This window comes from Spinacia oleracea, chromosome 4 (assembly GCF_020520425.1).
Source record: "Spinacia oleracea cultivar Varoflay chromosome 4, BTI_SOV_V1, whole genome shotgun sequence".
Classification (NCBI taxonomy): Eukaryota; Viridiplantae; Streptophyta; class Magnoliopsida; order Caryophyllales; family Amaranthaceae; genus Spinacia; species Spinacia oleracea.
Window position 1 is genome coordinate 13146591 of NC_079490.1, and position 21467 is coordinate 13168057.

At 36.4% G+C, this 21467-nt stretch overlaps 1 protein-coding gene across 3 annotated transcripts; it reads right to left on the reverse strand.

The window, feature by feature from the left end:
• Window positions 1-847: 847 nt before the first annotated feature.
• LOC110792640 (protein CHROMATIN REMODELING 20) lies at window positions 848-21080 on the reverse strand. 3 transcript variants are annotated; one of them, XM_021997456.2, is made up of 28 exons: window positions 20902-21080; window positions 19675-19965; window positions 19469-19522; window positions 18532-18727; window positions 18369-18431; window positions 18021-18116; window positions 17842-17934; window positions 17188-17378; window positions 16854-17100; window positions 15402-15512; window positions 15094-15177; window positions 12924-13304; window positions 11907-12187; window positions 10706-10796; window positions 10374-10589; window positions 8556-8675; window positions 8240-8406; window positions 6425-6569; window positions 6001-6150; window positions 5867-5922; window positions 5484-5784; window positions 4902-5019; window positions 4637-4677; window positions 3602-3825; window positions 2929-3132; window positions 2763-2841; window positions 2415-2680; window positions 848-1560 (listed from the first exon to the last, which is right to left on the reverse strand). In XM_021997456.2, the coding sequence occupies exons 4-28, from the start codon at window positions 18694-18696 to the stop codon at window positions 1137-1139; spliced, it is 4314 nt and encodes a 1437-aa protein (XP_021853148.2). In that variant the 5' UTR covers window positions 18697-18727; window positions 19469-19522; window positions 19675-19965; window positions 20902-21080; the 3' UTR covers window positions 848-1136. The 3 variants fall into 3 exon arrangements, with proteins under 3 accessions (XP_021853148.2, XP_021853149.2, XP_021853150.2); XM_021997457.2 differs by lacking the exon at window positions 19469-19522; XM_021997458.2 differs by lacking the exons at window positions 19469-19522; window positions 19675-19965.
• Between the last annotated feature and the right edge of the window lie 387 nt (window positions 21081-21467).

The following is a 21467-nucleotide window of genomic DNA, read 5'->3' on the forward strand; positions in this document are numbered from 1 at the left end:
ACCCTCTATGTACATTTTTAATTATAAATGTAATTGCAGCTATCTGACAAACGTGAAAGTCAAAACGATAAAAAGAAGGGGGCGGGAGGACAATGAATATATTATTTTGGTTACTTGGGCAAGTATATGATGTTATTCTGATTCACCCTATACTGTTATTGGATATCTAATAAGTGAGTGCAAATTTTGAAAAATTATTATAGCAGAATATGTACTCCTACAGGGGATTGGCAACCATGGCATATCTTGGAGGAATATATTTGTTTGAACCGTCGACCTCTTGAGCAATCACTTCAAACAACTTTTTATACATGCATTACATTTGTCCTCAACATAAAATGCAACGTAAAGATATGATATGAACATTAAAGGGTCGTTTGGTTATACTTCTCTTGTATTTGCAATTCCTATCTACTTTTATCTAGGGGGTCAGATAAGCGACTTTTCTCAATTTTTTGAAAGTAGAACTTCTAAGGTAAGCTCAAGTTGACAAAATAACCTCTCTAGTTTTAACTTCTTAGGAAATTAAACTTCCCACGAATGAGAAAACGGTAAAACAACCACTAAGAAAACTCTTGGATTAAAACAGAAAATCCACAAAACAAAAGCTAGATTGCATATGTTTTTAAACATCCAAAAGTGAGAAGTGTTACACCTCTCTCTGAACCTCAACCGCGAATACTAGCTCCATTTTTCCGATCATTGGCTCTCGGGTGCATGATAGCTTCTGAGATTCTCAGTGTAAGTAGGAATGAAGCATTACATATAACTTCAGGGAACTGTTCTAGTGCTTCATTCGCGACTTAACATGAACCGAAACTCGAAAGCAAAAACTACAAATTCCAAGTTCAAAAAAAAAAAATGCTGCTTTTCATATCATATTGTGATCCCAAAAAATGGCTGACCATTGTTTGCTACTTTGCTATACATTGTAAGTTGTTACTCTTTGATCCTTATACAATGCAGGATCAGGGGTTAAAGCCTACCGATATCTAAGGGAAGGAGGAGAAGAGAATCGCCATAACTAGCAAGATACTCCTATACAAAAAATACTCATCTACTTACAAGGATCATGCTATATAAGCAAAATGGGCAGAGAGACGCCCTAACAAGACCCTTTTACCACTATAACCTTTTCACTTGCTATCTCTATTAACATTCTCCCAACTTATATCTTGTCCACACTCCCCACAAACAGTACTGCAACCCACTTTCGTTCCTTGAAACCTTAAAGTCTGTAAATGAGATATGTTGGTGCATTTCCGTACCTGCATACTGTACCTTGTTGGAATATTGGCCAACGGATTGGGAATACTGCGTTTCTTTTGTATACTGCATGACATGTTTAAGCTACTACTATGTTTTTGCTCGAATGATGACATGTCTACCGGAACTCTACTCACTTCCTGCCACTGAATGTCAACTGGAGCTTTTTGCGCTTCTTTGCACTCCATACTTCTTCTGAATACTTCCCACGCTAAATCTTGTTCTTCTTTTGTAAGCTTCTCCTCTTCGTTCTCCTGCAACAGTGTCTCATGCTCGTGGAAGTTCATTATCCATCTGGGTAAAGAAGGTGAGTTTAGCATGTAGGCAGGAATAACAGGAAAGTAACAAACTTAACCAAATTCCAAATAGTACAGGAATAAATACATAAATAAACAGCTGGAGGCAAATTCTATCCATACAGGAGGTACGAGAGAGCAAATCAGATTGAACACAATGTAAACTTTTGAGCAGCTAAGAACAAAATATGGTGTTCAACATATCTCATCTCACATGGGGGGATAAACCTGTGCTAAATTTTCCTCCTCCACAATAAATTAGCAAATTAAATGTAAGTTCATCCAAAATATTTGTAATACAACGCACCCAAGCTTTATGGGATTTTCTTTGATCATTAAGATCTCCCAATGCTTTACGAGACATTACTTATATCAATAATATCACTCAATATATTGATTATAATTGTGGAGTTGAGTTTTTCTTCAAAAGTTCTTTAGTCAGTCTTATAGCTACACTGATTCAGATGACTTATGTTGTTCATATTCTCCCTTATTCACCTGATATTTCCCAAAATACCATCATCTTTTATATGTGCAAGAACACGAAAGTCCAAAAAGACTTGACACTGAGCACATGACATCAATTAGTGTCCCTTTCATGTACCTAACAGAAGCAGTCTCAATAGCCCTCATAGTCTCAATACACAATGAGATCATAAACCTGAAGTTCAATGTTTAATAAAGGAATGCTAAGGTTGATGCTTTGTAGCAGTGTGACTAAATGTAGAGAATTGGTGGAAGGTCGAAACAAAGGCAAGTCCCCAAAGTAATGAAACACACTTTTTTAAATAGTAACTGAACACCGTTCCCAAATATCTTAGAAACACGGAGAGTAGTTTTATTGTAGAATACCTTAGGCGATGTCGATCAAGTAACTTTCCCATCAACTTGTCAGAAGAGCAGCTTGTAGGACAATCAGAAGAATTCAGTTTCAACGAATCCTCGGACTTTCTGCAGGAAGTGTCAGCCATACGCCCACTATTCTCTACCAAACCAGGCAACTTATCAATGTTCTCATCATCATCGAAGTCAAAGAGATCTGAAATCTCTTCTCTTGACATACTCCTCAGGACTTGTTGTCTATCGACCACTCTTGCGGCCAGGCCCTCCTTTTTCACCTGCAAAACTAGCAGATTTTAGGAGACTAAAATGAGCAAGAGAGGCAAGGAATCTCTGGAAGCTAGAATTTTGTGGCAATACCTGACGTTTGTAGATCTTTTCTTCCAATGTTCCATGTGCCACCAACCGATAAGCATATACCGGCTTTTTTTGGCCGTACCTGCATGGGAGTTTGAGGATGAGGTGGATCACACACAGATTTATTTGAGAAAGACACCAGTCAAAAACAAAAATATCAAGCACACACCTCCAAGCCCTGTATATAGCCTGAAGATCATGTGTAGGATTCCAGGAACCATCGACAATGATTACACGGTTAGCAGCAAAAAGATTAATCCCCAAAGCTCCAGCTCTTGTTGATATAAGAGTGCATTTCACTCTTTCATTCTGGGGATTGTTAAATGCATCAACAAGCCTCTGTCTTTCAGAACCTTCTGTCTTTCCATCAATTCTGTTACACACAGGACATCAGAAATTTTAAGTATCTAAATGAGGATGCTAACTTGCACAAACAGAAAAGAAAAACACAATCACGCGATCAACCGCACCCACACCCACCCACACATGAAGAGAGAGAAAGAGGGTAGTCTCTGGGAAACGTGATTTAATTGAGCGAGATATATGGCGTGATTCTGTAAGGGCCATTCTGCTGGTCAGATGTATATAAAATATTTACATAAACAGCTAGCCAAACATTTTCAACAGCATCACTCACTACCCTATTACATTGAGTCTGAGATTTCAACAGAAGGAACATTTTCTGAATGTAAAAACTAAACAGTGATTGATTCCTAAAATAGTAAATTATACAGACATTACGCAGAGAAACAAATTCATTTTAACTTAATTAGATGCATATGTAACATAAAAATCATCGAAAAAAATTAGGGGGCAAAGCCAGTTCGTAGATAGATACACACCTATACCAGTCCTTTCCTCGTTTCCAGAGTTTTCCCTTCCTACCCCGAGGCAATTTTGATAGATAGGATTCAATCAGATCAAGAGCTGCTATGCTCTGGCTAAAAACCAATGCTTTATCGCCTACTTCAGTGCATGCGGTCAGAATATCCAGCAACAAAACCATTTTCCCACTATACTCGATCTCTTGGTGAGTATTCCGATCAAGAAGATTATTCCACCAGTCCTATACAGAAAGATAAGGCCTTCAGAATAAATACCTAAACAATTAAAATGAGTGAAAAACATAGATGTTAACAAACTATTCAGACGGATATACAACAGCAAAACCTATAATTAGTCAAGATAATAGAAAAATCTTTAGCTAATGGATTAAAATGCTAATTTTTTTGTTCGATTGAGAGTACATTTTGTGTGTGTGTGTGTGTGTATGTGGGGGGGGGGGGGGGGTGGGTGGGGGGGGGGGGGGAGGGGGGTTGTAAAGAGAATATTGCTTTACTATATTCATTTTTTGTTCCTTAAATATTGCACCAAGGTTGACTTCACGCTCTCCGACACATGTCTTTGACTCTTAATATCTTTAATCATGTATAAATAAAAATTACAAATAGTTGATATTTAGAAAAGTATATATTGATATGAATCTAACAAGATCCCAGATCACTACAATTGTTCTTACGTATGAATCACAAAAGATGACCAAAAGTCTAGTGTGAATAGTGTAAAAAACCAAATGGTGCGTAATTTAGGGAACGAATGAAGTACAACACTTCACTTTCCTGAGAACTTGGTGGAACTTGGACAGAAAGCATACATTTTCTCTATAAAAATTGCAAGTTTTACAGTCTATGAAACCAAACGAAACAAAAAAGCTCCTATTATGATTTTAGAATTCTTATGGTGCAAACCAAACAACAGGAAATACCGGTTCCTTTCCTTCAGTGTCATCTTCCTTCCCTTCCCATCCAATATTCCAATCACCATACAGAACCAAACAAGCTACAAGAAAAACAGTGACTAAGAAGGGCAATACAGACCTCGCGAAGGAAACCTTTATCAACCTTCGTCTTCGGTTTTTCTGTCAAAAAAGCCAATTATACCAGAATAAAGAAAAAAATAGTCAGCAGACTGGTCAAAAAGAGTATTAAACAATGCAACCATCACCATTTACAAGATTACAACTACTGATCAATGTATGAGCGATAAGAAAACTTAAAGTACAATAACATATGGTCTAAGAAACAATTTTTAAACTCTTTAAAGCGTTAAAATAATCAGGAACATTGCAACAGGAATCAATACCTCCTATCACCAAATTGGAATCCATGTTTTCATCACTTGAGCCATCATCTGGACTTTCTTCTCGTTTCGTGCATCCTCTGTCTTTCATCATTTGCAGAATCCAGGGATGATTACATATCTATCAATATGAAGGAAGTTGTTAGAATTTAACAGGACGAGCATAAGGTAGATTCCACATCCAACTAACAGATAGTTCCATTGTTGAACTTATATGAGTTAAATCAATAGTTCCTTGCAATAAGTCCTTCAAGTTTGTCACATTTCAAAACATTCAGCACATGTATATTACTTTCGGACAGCGACTTTTCTTTTACTTTCTTTTAGGTGTAGGGGGGGGGGGGGGGATATAAACTCTCACAACTGTGTAAGTACACTACTAATAACATTTTAAAAAACAATAGCCTTAAGCCAATTTGCAAGCAAAAAGCAGGCAAAGAAGCTAAATAGAGATCTCAAATGTGATGTCCACGCAGCACTCTCTGAGACTCGTTTTGCAGTCCTTTGCTTTGTGCAACGAGGATTGTTTTAGTAGTACACTTTTAACAGTTGAATATATTTATTTGTTGAGGCATGAAATTGTACCTGGGCTAAGGTTTGGTATGCAGCAAAAAAATTCCTTCTGATTCCTTCTGAAGTAGCTTTCTGACCAGTCAATCCATGAACATCAAGAAACCTTTTGTATAATTCCCTCTGTAATGAAGAAGACTTCACAGCTACGACAAACACAGTCTTAGGGGGCAAGTCTTTTTTCACCACACTCATGTCCACTCTTTGCACAAACCCTTTCAGTTGCTCATATAGAATGTGTGATCTCTCATTCATGATTCTCACATCTTCAGCAGTGGAATTTGCATGCTGTCCGTACTCTATAGGATTCTGGAAACTGTACATTGAATGTATAGAATTTCAGGAAATAAATCATAAAAACACAGCTAAAGGGAAATTCACAAACAGCAAAGGCCCACCGATTGCGAAATTCATGCATGCTTCCAAGAAATCCTTCTCTCACAAAATCAACCATCTGTCAATAGACAAGCATCATTATTTCAAGGATATAATGGTATCCAGAAAGAAAATCAGAGCAGGCAAGAACACTAACACAGTAATATTCCATAAGGTTATTCTGAAGAGGGGACCCTGTCAAAGCAATCCTTCTCTGGCATTTAACTAGTTTTAAAGCTTGAGTGATTTCTGCCTTGGTGTTCTTGATAATATGAGCCTCATCACAAACAAGTATATCAGGCCCCTCCTGAAAAAAGGACAGACAAAGAAAGCTTGAAATAAATGACACAAAACAAGAGAACACATGAGAGAAAGGCATCCAAGTACAAAGCTGGATTGTACAAGACGACGTAGCCACCACAAAGAAGACCTAAACTTACTAGAGCTATAAATTATGGAAACAAAGATTTTATACCCGATAGAACAAATTTTTGAGATTATGATACCTTGCAGAGAATATACAAAAAAAATTACAGTACAAAATCTTCTAAAAGCACCAAGATAATGGAAAGGCAGCTGACCTGAAGGGCGTTGCAGATTAAATTGGCTGATTTACGATCTTTCACGTTCTTTCCAAGGGATAGATTTCTAAACGATGAATAACCAATCAAGAATACCCCACCCTTTCTTCTCCATTTCGTTAGTAACTCAGCTCTCTGTTGTTCCCTGACCGTTTCGCATATCAGAACTTAAATAATTAGAATAATATTAACGAGTTTTAACATTTTAAAAATAAAAATTATTAATTTTTTTGAAGTAGGACAAAATATTCTCTCATGAGCATCAAAGAACAGTGTCTTAAGTCCACTAACCAATCAGATAACATTAAAAACCACATCAACGAAGCAGAAGTGTAGCACCACTAGTTAATTAATGGGGAACTCAGAAACTAAATTCATGAATAAGGCCAAGAGCTCGAAACCATCCCAACATTACATTTTCTTGGGTTATTTGAAATTTGGCTGAAATATGCTTCAAGGCCTTCATCCCCTATATGCTATAATGTTATAAAATTTGTAAGATTACCAACATCATTAGTTTAACACCTTAAAAATTCACAAATACATCTGAGCTCGCTGCGTTCTATTCTATTAATCTGAGACTAGGTTTGGGGTATGACGTCCAGATAAGACTTTTACTAATACCCACCAAATAAGATCATTTTTTCTCTCGGTGAAAAGTTGTCACCTTTTCTAAATGAGCGATTGATTCCTCTATATACATCAAGTGATGATAAAGAGGTATGGAATGCTCCAACCATTACCTAAGAGTCTCTAGTAAAATCACATTATCCCTAATATAAGGTGTTATGACAAAATGGCATTTATTTCAAGACAAGTACTCCCTCCGTTATTAAATATTAGTCCCCTTTTGACTTTTCACCCGTTTCAACTCAATATGTAAAAGTAAATATCTCCAAATACGTACGTTAAAAAAATTAAAATTTGATATTGTTAAACTACACAGCGAGACAAACAAAACAAGATCCCGCAACAATATATTTTGAGATACATATTGGAAAGAAATTAGAAGATTCTCTTCAATGGTGAATAGTGGCAAGATTCCAAAAGGGACCAATATTCAAGAACGGAGAGAGTATTAAATTTTTCCAACCTTGGTTGATGGATTGATCTTAGTTCTGCTATTGTAATGATTTCTAATCTTCAAAAATCTAGAATCTATGTACTCCAGAAAACCAAAATACCAGTCTCAGACTTTTGATCAACAGTTCAACTACTACAGTCGAGAATGGGTTCAAGTAAATCACTTCCTAGCAATACCCCTATTATATCACAATTCTACTACCATAAATCTTGAGAAATTGTTATTATGTAACATTCGTGTCATAAGAACCAAGAACAGATTTGGGCTCAAAAAGTATGTTACTTCGTACTTTTAGAATATAGTTCACTATATATACAGCACGCTTTAAAAATTCACTATACATTGCTTTGAAAAGAATTACTCTCCTCTGCCCAAATTCACTTTCCCCAATTATTATTGACACGCCTTTTATTGAGGGGCGAAACATAGAGAGGAAACTGGGTGAATGAGTGTGGGACCCATGTTTAGAAATAATGTTTACCATAATGAGAATGGGGCAAATGATTTTGGATAGAGGGAGTGATACTTAATGTCTGTTATAGAAGGTGTATGCTCAAAAGCTATTCAAGCTGTATTTTTTGTGAGACTTTAGATGATATTGCCTTTCTTTAAAGCTTGACGCATGTAACCTCCATCAGACTATTGACTTGGTAAAATAAGCATGCTAACCATTAACCTATAGACAATAAACACAACACTCCAGCAGAAACTAAGACTCAGCAAGTAAAAACCTTGATTTATCTTCCAGCATGTAAACACGAAGAGGCTTGGATTCTTTGGGCTCCCACTTTATGAACTCCTGCCGCCAATTGTGCAGCACATTCACTGGTGTAACAATCAGTGCTGTTTTTAGACCTAACTCAACACTTCTCATTGCAGTGTACAAGAAGGCTATGACCTGCGAAAAGAAATGATTAAGAAAGTGAAAAACCACCTGAAGACGGGTATGGAAATTACTCATTAATTTTGGCGTATAAAATTCTTTGATGGGAAAACTACGAGATGAAACAACTCGAGAAGTGAAGATCAATTGAAAAAGAATGCTACCTGGAAAGTTTTACCAAGACCCATGGTATGGGCTAAGATGCAACCCAGGCCTTTATCCCCAGCCTTAACATTTCTTATCGACTGGATGATGTTTTCCCACATAAAACGAATTCCTGCAACCTGCAATCATAGTGTGATATGAATAAGATTGCGTGACAGAAGGCCAGAAGCAAAATGCATTCTTAAACCTAAGAAGACAACAAGTTACAGAATTGAAACACTTGGATATATAATGACCAGTTGTCTCAGTCCTAGAGCCTAGAGCATTGTAATGGAAGAGCACAATCCAACAGACTTTGATTAAACAGTCAAAAGACTAAGTAAGAAGGCCAGAAGAAAAAAAAGTTAGAAGTGAAAACAAAATTTACATTTCAATTATAGTATTATAGATAAGCTAAAATAAATTCCTCATCCCACACTAGACCATGCTAAACTGACCAACGCTGAATTACCCAACTCAGAAAAGCCTGATCAGAACAGAACTGTACCCGGAAGTAGATAATTTTGATTAAAAGTTCATTTGATTTGGGAATATTTGGCAAACCCAACTACCCAAGTTAGGGAGTCCTGCCAATATAAATACATTGTTTGGAGGTTAAAAGGAATCTGGAAAGCTTTTGAGACAAATGATTCCCGCTCAGCCGTTCATGATCTTTCCTATACTGAAACAACCCCCAATCTATGTTGCTGCGACACTCTGGTTGACGGAGGGTGTCCGGTGTCAGATACTCCGGTCCTTCTACACGACATGACAGAGGATTGCAGATCCTCCGATCCCTTGTCGAACAAGACACCTAAATAAGAGTCCAAGCAACATAGCCCCCAACTTAGGCAAGATTGTGTCTGGACAACTTATACAGAGATAATGATAATCCTTATGGCCAAATATCCAAAAATGATTGACAATAAAGCTTTCTATTACTAGTAAAAGAGAAAAAAGAAGCATAAAGTTCTGAATATTCAAAGATTTATAACAGCTACCACCTAAGAAGGTGGATAAACTTTAATAAATATAAATTTTACCCAAATCAGCTAAGCAAGCTCCATGATTCTAATATTTCTTATCTGTTTTTTTGATAAGGTTCAGATATTTTTCTAATAACATAGCATGAGCCCAAATTCACCATGCATAAAGAACTTAACAAAGCAACACTGGAACTAGAGTGGAGACTCTGGACATTATGAATTGCTCCCTCCGTTCTTGGAAGTGTTACATTTCTATACTTAGTATATAAAAATCTTCTCAACTATTTTATCATATCTCTCCACTCATGGTCCCCACTCTCAATTATATTAATCTTTTTCTCTCTCCCATGATCCCACATTCACTCGCACATCTTTTTCTCACAATAAATAATTCACCCACTATCAATCTTACAATAAAGAATTAACCCACTATCCCACTTGTGTAGTATTCTAACAAATTCAACTCAACCTCCTTATGTGTCAGTCAAAGTGTAACACTTAAAAAAAACGGAGGGAGTAGTTAATCAATAACTCAAAGACAAATATACCTCCATACATAACACCGCAAATCATCGTTTCGGAGATACCAACATACTTCTCCTGCCTAACCAAAAGTTAACTAAGCAAGCTATTAATACAGAATGAAAGCAACCTCTCATCTTAAGTGTATTTCTAGATTTGTTTTTGAGACCTTCAGAACAACGCATATCAGATGTTCTTTTTAATGCAAAACTAGCTGTATCAAATTATAAACAATGGAGTAAAAGTAAACAAGACTCTGAAAACGATTTTCCACCATGAATAAACTTATTTGGCAGTAACACAAACAAATCAATAACAATTAATATATACCTGGTGTGTTTTTAACTTGGCAGAGATACTTGGAGGAATCCTGACAGAATCCTCACCTTCCTCCCTCACAACATTCACAATAAAACCAGATGATGCATCACCAAGAACTTCAGAGCTAGCACCTTCAGGTAAAGTTTCATTACAGGTGGAAGTGTCCATCATCATTGGTATGGCTGTGAACTGCGCTTTGAGAGACTTGAGCCGTTCCTGACGTTCCTAGAATTCCAGCAGATACAAAAAGAATTTGAGACAATATAAAGTTCCCACTAGCTTTTTTTTCCTATCAAGTATATGAACTAAATGAGAAGTGGCATTCTTAAATGCTGTTATACCTTTTCCATCGCAATTTTCCTCTTTGTTTCTTCTCCTAGCTCAGTATCATCCAGAATCCTTCGAATTTTCTTTTTTCCGGACTTTTTTGAGCTGGGCAATGTAACACTTAATTAAAAGACAGAACTAGATCCTTCTTCTATAATGAAGTACTCTTGCATATTGATAAATAGAGGTCTAAAAGGCATATTTTAAGCTATATTCTAAAGAAATATTTTTCAAAAAGCTTGAATTGCTATGAATCTATGATAAAGTGGATGTTTTTCAAACTGTCAATTCATGTTTAAGGTCGGGAAGAACGTCATAAGACTCCTAACACCTGTGAGATATCGCTTCCATGGCACCGGGATATTAAAGCAATTTCGATTTTACTATGCGCGTAAAAGCTATTAGCTAAATGATGATCGCCTACCCACACAGATGCTTTTGTAGCTAGAGTAATACTTTGGTATGTGTTTGTAGCTAGAGTCTTCAACAACAGGACCAACAAGATCAAATGCACTAGCAGTTTGACCTAAGTCATGGTACGGTTTGGTAAGCTGAAAAGGTAAAGGAACGCTATTTGCTACTACTGTACCAATTTTCACCGATCTAAGTATCCCATGAACCAATTTGCACGCTTCAGAGTGAGTTTCAAGGGGGGTTAGAAAATTGGGGTGATATTATGGAATATGAATGCCAGTTCTATCATTAAATAATACAACGGATGCATCTTGTGTATGTGTGGGCATGAGCGTGTATGTGTAGTGAGAGAGAGAGAGAGAGAGAGAGAGAGAGAGAGAGAGTAAGAAGTTGTTTAAACTGAGAAGGATGAAAAGGATGGGGCACAAACTTGATTTGCACATATAATATTCCTTTGCTTAAGCTTAAAGACCCACATTTTCGAACATATAGGTGCACGTTTTTAACAAGATAGCATTTTATAATAGTCAACCAGACAAAATATATGCACCCTAAAAATGATGTATCAAATCATTGGTACCTTCAACGCATGTCATTAAAAACATTTAGTATTTTCTAAAATAATTAATTTTTTTATATTTTTAAATGCTAAGAAAATTAAAACAGATGATCAACTAGTACAAAGAATCACTTCACATTCAACTAGAGAAGTTAAATTAACTACGTAACACCACTAAGTAAATATTCAGAAAACGGTCAAAGATGTTTAAAAAAAAAAACACTCAGTATGTATTCAAATACCTGATAGAGTCACCTATCTCATCATCTGAATTATCTGTATCGCTATCAGAACTAGAAACTGTTGACTCTGGAGAGCCAACAGCTTTCTCAAGTTCCAAAGTTAACTGCTGCAGGAGATCTGGAGAACAGGAACAACATTTCCACGTACCCTCTGGCAAGTATTCTACTCTGATATTCCTCTTAATACATGATAAACAAAACAAAAGTTCACACAATGTACAACTTAATAAATCATTACTGCTTCCACACCACCGACAATAGCGCTCCGAGCACCGGAGATCCTGCCAATAGAAAGGAATATCAATATTTAGAAAGAACATACCGTACCCCTCATCCAACAAATAGAATAAAAAGCTAAACATATCTTAGGAATGAAGAGAGAAGAAGATTGTAAATGGCTGAATTATAATTTAGACTAAAATCATCCAGAAAGCTGCAGTATATGCAGATCTTTATCGTTTCTTAAATTTGGAGCAGCGCTTAAAACTTCCGGCACATCTAAGGAGTCGAGACAACTTACCCTTCATGGCTCTAGACAAGACAACTTTACGGTGGCCAAGCTGAGGTGTGCCCTAAGGCCTGAAGATGCTAGAGACATATCTCTAGGTTCCTAGTAAAACCACTGTTATCATGAAAACTAATGTGCTTTTTATACAACAATGGTGAAAATTAATGAGTAACTATGAAAAGTTCAGCAATATTTTACGGTATATATTCAAAAATGGTGATTGTACAATTATCTTCATTGAACGGCTATTTTTAATTATGGGAGTTTGCACCTCATTCGCCTAGATGCACACATTTGCCTCTTGCCTCACACCTAGACTCCAAGGGGCTCCTATCACCTCAAGCCCTTTAAAATAATACTAATTCAAAGACAGTTCTGATCATTTTTAGAAAAATTGACACACAACTTTATCATATATGGCCACTTATAAGCTTCAAAAGATACCTCAACTTGCCCAGCTTAAATTTCCATTTGATAATAACATTCAGCAACTCAAGTCCAGAACCTACCCTTATTTTTGCCTCAGTAACAGATTTGCACTGCCCACAAACAATTACTTTCAGGAGAGGATGCTCATGTACTTCCTTTGTCACATTACCGCAGGCAGTGCAGTAGACCTTCGTAGAGGCCTCACCAATTTCTTGATCTTCTTCTAGTACAGTGTCATTTTCCGTGCGGAAAACAACAGAATCACTGTTCGAAGTGTGAGCCGTGTTATCACTCTCCAGAATACCAGTCCGGCTTCTCTTAGATTCATGATCCAGCATCTCATCATCACACAAACGTTTGGAACCACAAGAAGGTTCACAACTAGCAGACTCTGCAACTTTTGGATCTTGGCACATTTCCTCCTCAATATCACTCAATACACCTTCAGCATGGTTGGAGTTCTGTAATAGGGAATAAAAAACACAAACCAGCCATATAAAACTGAGCAAGACATGTGCAGATAAAAGCTCAATAATCCACAATGCAAATGAAAGCAGACAGCTACCCCATACAGAATTTATTCATCAGTCATAACTTTGAATTGGATTCATCAATCTAACATTAGAATCATCATCAGTCCAAGTAGTGACCAGTAGCGTATTCAGAGAGTCTAAAAGCTAGTTTCTTAAGAAGGGAATGGACACCAGTTTAAATTAAATAACATAATTAACACTTACTCATCCAGGTAGATTAAGGAAAGAGCCACAGTTCTCTCAACAATTCAAAAGTATCAAATAATATTATACCTACAAAAACGAGTCCGGGAAGAACATGGAATTCCCATTCCATTTCATTCCACATACTGAAACGTTCCACATCCTAAGCAACATTAAGCTATATATCGACTTATTGAGCTATATATATATATATATATATATATATATATATATATATATATATATATATATTATTGACTAGGAAGAAGCTTCAACCAAAAAGAAAAAACTTAACACAACACGCAGCGTTGGCAATACGATAACATAAACTACTCAAAACCTGCTTTTCTTAATATACATCTTGTATAATATATGATTGATATGGCCACTGGCGTACCCACGTTTACGCAGGGACAGGGGGGGCAAGTGTCACCCCACAAAAAAAGAATCTGAAATTATACCAGAAGCAAAACGAAAATAAGGTTGATATTTAAAACTTAAACAAAACATACACGAAATGTAGTGTGTCGCAGTGGCCAATGAAGGATTTCTTGTCTTATTTAAAAGCGCAACAGGTTAGGGGTTGAAGACCATCACCATCTATTTTGGTCCTTTTCCAGCTTATTTTATTTTATTTAATCATTTCTTTTCTTTTTAATTCACTTTTTCTAATATATCCACTATTTGTCTCCAGTTTTTTCCACTAATATATTTAATTGTCTACAGTAAAAAAAAAATAAAAAAGTCCATCAATTACTGATCTATCTTAGTTATAGTCATTTTCAATTGGGTACATTGTTTTACAATTTTAGTGATACATATTTATAAAAAAAATCTCAATCAATTTGAACTTTGCGCCGCCTACAATCAATTAAAAAAATTTAACATCATGAAAAAATATGTACGAGTTACCCATTTTCAATACCCAAAATTATGACACTTTCTTTTTATATTCCGACAACTACGACTTTGGTGACACCCCCCTGACACAAACTCCTGGGTTTGCCACTTGATATGGCATGATCCGAAGTGATTCAAAAACAGTACTCTGTAAATCTAAGATGGAGATTTTCTGTCCAACCTTGAATTTAAGCAGTTGTAAACCATAATGAATCTGAATGGAGACCTTCTCCGTCTATTAGTAATACAACATGTTAACCTCTCTAGCTAGTTGGGTTCATAAGTACCGAAACTCTATAGTAACTAGGATAATTAGATCAAATTTTTACTTCTGCTTTGACCCACAGATAAGACAGTGAGCATAATGTACACTTCAATGTATCGGGCTTGGGACATATAGTCTTCTAGGTTTGGCCTTTGACTCTTAACCTTGGGTATTTCAATTTTAAAATTCTGATTCTTAAATATTGTGGTCCTTTGACTCTTGTTCTGCTTGTGAGCTGAACGAAACCTTGCTCAGTTTTAAATCTGGCCAGCTAGCCACTCCAGTTATGATAGATGTCTATGACGAATACACAATCTCCAGAAAGAACTGATATTAGAAGTTCAAAAGAAGGAAGCAAGCTAACTTTACCTGTCTATTCCTTTTTCTACGTCTCCGACGATTCAGGTGAAGTTGAAGCTTTTGATCATAAATCAAATCATCTTCCTCTTTGACCTGCCACATGTAGGTAGTACTAGAACATCAGCAATGATTTTTATTTTCATATTATTACAAGAAAAACGGATTACATCAGCAGCTCAGAAAAGGATTACAAGCTAATGAGGGCAAACTGTCCTCTAAACCTGATAAAATCAGCAACAACAGACCTTTATCAATCATATGGTACACAAATAATTAAACCAGTAGCAAGAAAAAACAGTATGAAAAACTGAGCCAACCTTTTTGTAATTTTTTCTTTGCTCCTCCGAAAGATCCAATTCCTGTTCATTTGCTATAGCATCAGCAATAAATGGATCGTTTGGATCATCAATGTCATCAATCTCCTCAACCTAACAGAGACTGAAATATCAGAAACTGTGTAGAATTCTAAGCAAAGAAAATACAAATGCAGGATAGGCTCCTTTTAAGCCAAAAACCCATATGTTATAGAAGTTCACTAAGGGAACAAAATTCCATCGTTCACATCCAATTTACATGATGTGTTTGTTTTTAGTTTTTATAGAACATAAATTTTCTCCCAGATAACCTATATAAATGCAAGCCAACGTAATATATACTTGTTTTACATTCCGGAAGATGTAATTATAGAAAACAACAGTATAACACAAAGGTCTCACACTCTCACCTGAAACCTAGTATTGGACAGCAGTAATTCCTTGTGATTCAAGGAAAGAAAACTCAGTCAACAGAATGATTCAAGTCAGGAAAGACAACTAAGAAGTCGCTCTATTGAACTCATTTTGGGATTTCGGGATTAAGCCTCCCGGGGGTACAGGTATGATAAGGTCTACAACGACTTGGTGAGAAAGGAGAATGAAAACAGAAAAAGGAGGCGAAGGAGAGTGAGGCAACAGGTGCCTGGGAACCTATGCCCAAGGTAGCAGCTAATGCTGACACCACCATAAGCAGACAGCTACTCGGTTGCGGAAGGTGGGTTGAAGGATTTCAATCTACCATGTAGGTTGAGGGGGTGCATGGGTAAAAAGGAGATTTTTTGTCTAAATAAATTTCTTATGTTCTCTCAAAATTTTTCTTTCTTCATCTTATATCATCAATTATCATATTCAATCACAGCAATGTTATGGTTTTCTTTTCCAGCAAAATCATCATCTTTTACTTGAACTTCAAAAACAAAGTTTTTGGAACTACGTGATCCAAAGAAGTTAATGGTGGTATGAAAGGCACGTATGGAAGAATATCACAGCCATTATGGATCATAACATTGGATGTATTAAACAATACATCTACAAAAAACATTAAAATGGAGTAAATCTAAGAACACGGATCGTCCAATAATGCCAGAAAAAGGCTGTGCCAAAGATAAAGTAAACTTACAACAGGTTTAAAGATGGATGCTTTAGATATTAGAGTATGGTATTCGGTATTAAAATAAAAATAAAGGTACATTCATTAACATAGGTATGCTCTAATTCGCAGCACGTGAAACCCCATGCAGACCAAACACTGGCAGAAAGGTACTTCGAGAATATGACTTGTAAAATACATCAACCAAAAAGTAAAGAGAAGAAAGAAATGGCGTGCAGATAATTAATCGCAAAATTATTAGGCGTTCATAGGGAACTCCATTGGCTTTACAATTACGGGTTTTTTGCTTTGTAGAACAGCCTATATTTGTTGCGATAAGAGGGATTTTTAGGGGAAATCAGTACCTCATCCACCCCGGGAAATTTAAGCCCCATAGCTGCAGCTTGCTGAGGAGTACTCGCCAAGTATACTGAAGCCCACCGCTCGCTACCAAATGCACTGTCCTCCTTGGATGCATGATCGGAAAATAATTTGTTAAAGGAGCTCCATTCCACTCCAGTGTTTTCAGTTATACTCCCACAACTACCATTAACACGCATTTTTTTCGCGAGATATCCACTAGCACCCTCCTCCTGAGTTTTACCAAGTCGTCTGTGATCATTGATAGATCAGCCACTTACCAAAAAAATTCACCATCCATGTTTTATAGAAATTCTAGATGAGATGGCATGCATATACCTCTTTACGGGTCTAAGGTTCTGAAGATGCTTTTCAGCATCCTTTATGGATTCTACAGCATCACTGGCAGCCTCAGTTCCTGCCCAATGTGTCCTTTTTTTCCAAGCTTCAGTACAGCAACCATTTGGAGCATTTCTCTCAATCTGCTTATAGATGCTTGGTAGATCTATGCCAGCACCATCCAGTTGCTCCTGTAGCCAATGATAAAAAAAAACAGTACAGTAAACATAAAATGCAACAGCATCATTTCATGATTTTCATGTCTACGCGGTGGAGGGGAAAGCATATTCACCTATAGTTGGTATTCTAGCTGACATTATTAAGGAACTTATCGTTTACACAAAAAGAGTAAAAAGGAGGTGCACAAGTCACAGATAAATTTCCTCAGTAAGAACTAAGAAGTCCTTCCAAATACCAAGGACACTCAATGACTATTCAAGCAAGAATATAAAAAAAAAATAGGATCTCTGTCGTGGGCCAGTAGGCTATCATTCAAGTCGTTACAATACCTTGATGGAAACTCCAAGAAATTTGCATAAGATTAACTAAAAAGTTTCTTACAACAGCATCTGCTTAACTTAGACGGTTAAGGATAAGAACAAATAAAATGTGTGCCAATTAATAGTTTCAGTTCCAAAATAGATAGGTCCAAACCAGTAAGTGAGCACTCTCTGTCTCGAGCTCGTCAAGCGTTGCCTCCCACCCTTCTCTAAATGTTGTCATTTCCTCTGCCACAGACTTCTCCAACTACAAAATCAAACAAGATCTATAAGAAGGCAGTCAGCGAAAGACAGATAGCCAATTACGCATCTACACCAACAGCAAATACTGACATCATCGCCTTGTAGATTTTCAGCCAACTCTACTCTCACTTCCTGCTCAACCTTCTTCAAAGACTCGTCTTCAAGTGCTTCCTGTGCCTCTGCTGCCTGAAAATGAGAATCACAAACAGAGTTACCTAATACACAAGTATTAGATTTGATACACTATGCAATTCGCTACCTAATTTGTGGCAAAAAACTACTACTTTTGTGTCATTATTTGTTTTTTCACCACGGGATACGCGGGGGTATTAGGTAACACTGATCACAAAGCCATAAGAAATAATATTAAAAGTCAGGCAGATATTTTGAATCTCTGATCAAAGTAGCAAACTCGAGCATTATCAACACAATTGATACCTTACTCTCTGCTTCAAGCAGTTCATCAATCAATTCTTGTATCTCTTCTTCTGTCCGAGGGGCCTGCAAAAGTTGATCCATGCTAAAATTAGAAAGGAGAAAAATATAGTCAATATCTCATCAAATGTCGACAGTGAATTCAGGGAAACCCATATTCACTTACCTCAAGGTGTGATCCACTTTCTTCCAATGCCACCACTCTATCCTCCTCGTCCTCACTAAAATCGTCTGAAGATGATTCCTCGTAAATCCCATCATCCTCATAAATCCAATCATCCTCATCTATTTTCTCATTATCATCTTCCGTTTCATTAGGTTTGTCCTCCATCAGTAACTCAGTGTATATGCTTTCTATTCAACTGAAAAGGCAAGCACCGAAGTGAACTTTATTACTTAGTACTAAACATAACAAAATACGCAACTAGCAATAAAGTGGAAGATCATGGTAACTGTCTGGCAGTTACTAGGCCAACTAGGGCCGTCTTAAACATTTCGGTGGCTCTGTTCTAACCTTTTCCAAATCTTAAAAATGGGGCCCCTAATAAATAAAATTGCAAGATAATCAAAATGTTTGCTATGTAGCTTCACATAAACATTCCTAAAGGGCAACAACAACAACAAAGACCCCATTGCTCTTTCCCAAAGTACTTCCAAAATGATAGAAACTTCACTGAATGGCAACAACAACACCACTCGCATTACCTCACTACAGAATTACAGATAATATCAGCAAGAGAGACAGAATGTTAACCTTATATCTTGTTCCGCTCTATGGAACACACATTAGGAAATTGAAGTTCAAGGACTTGAGCATAGCAATTCACAGTCAATTAATTTCTGGAAAGAGTAATTTCTACCCACGAACCAAATAAGCATTATACTTTAAATTTGGCACAGTTTAAAGCTATGCAACAGAATGCAATTCAAGGACTGAAAATCAACAAGCTATCAAAGAAACTCATCTTAGATTTTATGAATCATAACATACATGTCCCATCTCAAACAAATGCCAAAAAAAAATCATTACCAAATTGAACAAAAACAACACTGAATCAAAATTTTCATGAAGAAATCAATCACATTAAAAATTCAAAACAAACCTTCAAGCAAAAATGAGCCCGGAATTGCAATTGAAAATCCAGCCTCGAAAATAACTAATTTTGTTGATGAAAAAATCAGATGAATTCTTAATTAGAGAGTGTTTAATGGAAGTTGTTGATTAGAATATGGGACGATTGAAATTTAGATTATTGGAATTGGAAATTCGGAATTTTAAAACAAGGAGTTAATTTGGGGAGATGAATACCAGCATTGAAGTTCTTGGGAAAGGAAAGCATTAATTTGGGAGATGAATGACTGAATTACTCTGTAGCAGCGTTAACTTTTTGTTCTTTTTTTTTTTTTTTTTTCTAATATGTATATTGGGCTACGAAATTGGGCCCTCCTATTTTCGGTGGCCCTGTGCTATTGACCAGGATGCACATGGCCATCAACGGGCAAGTGACCGCCTACCCATGATATCCATTGCGTGGATCATGGTAAACGTCGGGCGGTTACTAGGTCAAGTAAGAGCAACTCCAGTGGTTAAAAAAGGGACCTGCTCACAAAAAAATGAACATGTGAGAAGGTAGTCCACCATTGGTACAACAAAGACATAATCCGCCGTTAAAACCTTGTAGCTATTTTGGGCAGGTAGCTCAAAAAAAATGTAGCACAAATAAATAAATTATTAAAATTAAATATTATAGGGAGCTACAAACTATTGTAGCCCACCAATATGAATATTTGTAGTTTTAATCAATTGTAGCTACAAATTTGATGTGGCAAACTTAGCCACAACATCTTGTAGCTCACCGTTGGAGTTGCTCTAAATGCCTACCCATGATCTCCACTATGTGGGTTAGTGGCGCCAACATGTTCAGGCCAAAGCTGAACGATGGTTAGCATTGCAACCGCTCAACCCCCCACTAAAATAGTTCCTCCTAAAATCTTTAGTCAATCAATTCAAACAGATGGCCTTCAGCAAAATCATTTAAATTTCAAGACAAAATTGGCCAATATTCATAACGAAAAAGAGTGCTGATTCCTCTAATACTTTCCATAATCCCACATTTCACAAATGCTACACAGTAGGCATCACAAATCTTGTTATGCAACAACAATAAATTTAAATAAAATAAAATAAAAAAACAATGTTCAAAACTAAAGAACCCTTTGCTCTTTTCATCCTCATTTTCTACGGAATTCCCATAATCCCCAAAATTTCACAAAATTAATAATCTCAGGCTCATTACAAATACATAATCGCATAGCCCTCATGCATGAACTTCAAATTCTAAAAAAAATCAAGCAATCAAATTATGTGAAAAAAAGCATTCCAATTGAAAAACCCTAAAAAGAAAAAGGAATTAATCACGCAGGAACAGTAAATACCATTTACAAAGTTCACCAGGAAATTATGGCGGAAAAAACAACATCAATACAAAAAGAGGGGAAATAAATAATTGAAACTTGAGCTTGATGAATAACTTACTTGAAATTACTAGGGTTTAAAGGCTCCGGCAACGGTAAATTGTGAGAAAGAGGAGAGAGAGAGGGGAAGATGAAGAGGGAAGTTATTCAACTGGAGTAGAGAAGGTGAGAAGACGGAGAAAATGGAAGAAATTCGAATTTTCGTACTTAGGCGTGTGATCAGTTCAATAAACTAAGGAACTTTTTTTTTCCTCAAAAAAGCCGGAACTTTTTATAGGTTTTCGGTTCTCGAGATACGGACAGTTTTCTATGAATCGTCCAGTCAAGTCTGAGTACAGTCCATGTTTTGACTTTGACACTATTCTTGATTTGTACGGAGTAGTTATACACGATGCGTATTCAAATTTTAAAATTAAGAAATGTATATGTTACGCGTATTTAAATTAGGATAATGATATATGCAATCGAGTTTTAAATAAGCATTAAATACATTTGGAGCTTCTTCTAGGAATGAACTAGTGTATAGCCTAGATGAATGGTGATACCCAGTTTCTATTTTGAATAATATTACTTTGTTTGATTTTAACATGAATAATTGTTACTTTGAACTATTTTCTCTCCTTAAAA

Bases quoted from the DNA above. Each gene is read 5' to 3' on its own strand.
- LOC110792640 (XM_021997458.2), bottom strand. From the start codon at position 18,696: ATGGAGGACAAACCTAATGAAACGGAAGATGATAATGAGAAAATAGAT. The intron at 17,379-17,841 runs GTTTGGACCTAT...CATTGGCTACAG, and splicing joins CAGAGAGTGCTCACTTACTG to GAGCAACTGGATGGTGCTGG. The intron at 15,178-15,401 runs GTTGGCTCAGTT...TACATGTGGCAG, and splicing joins AAAGAAAAAATTACAAAAAG to GTCAAAGAGGAAGATGATTT.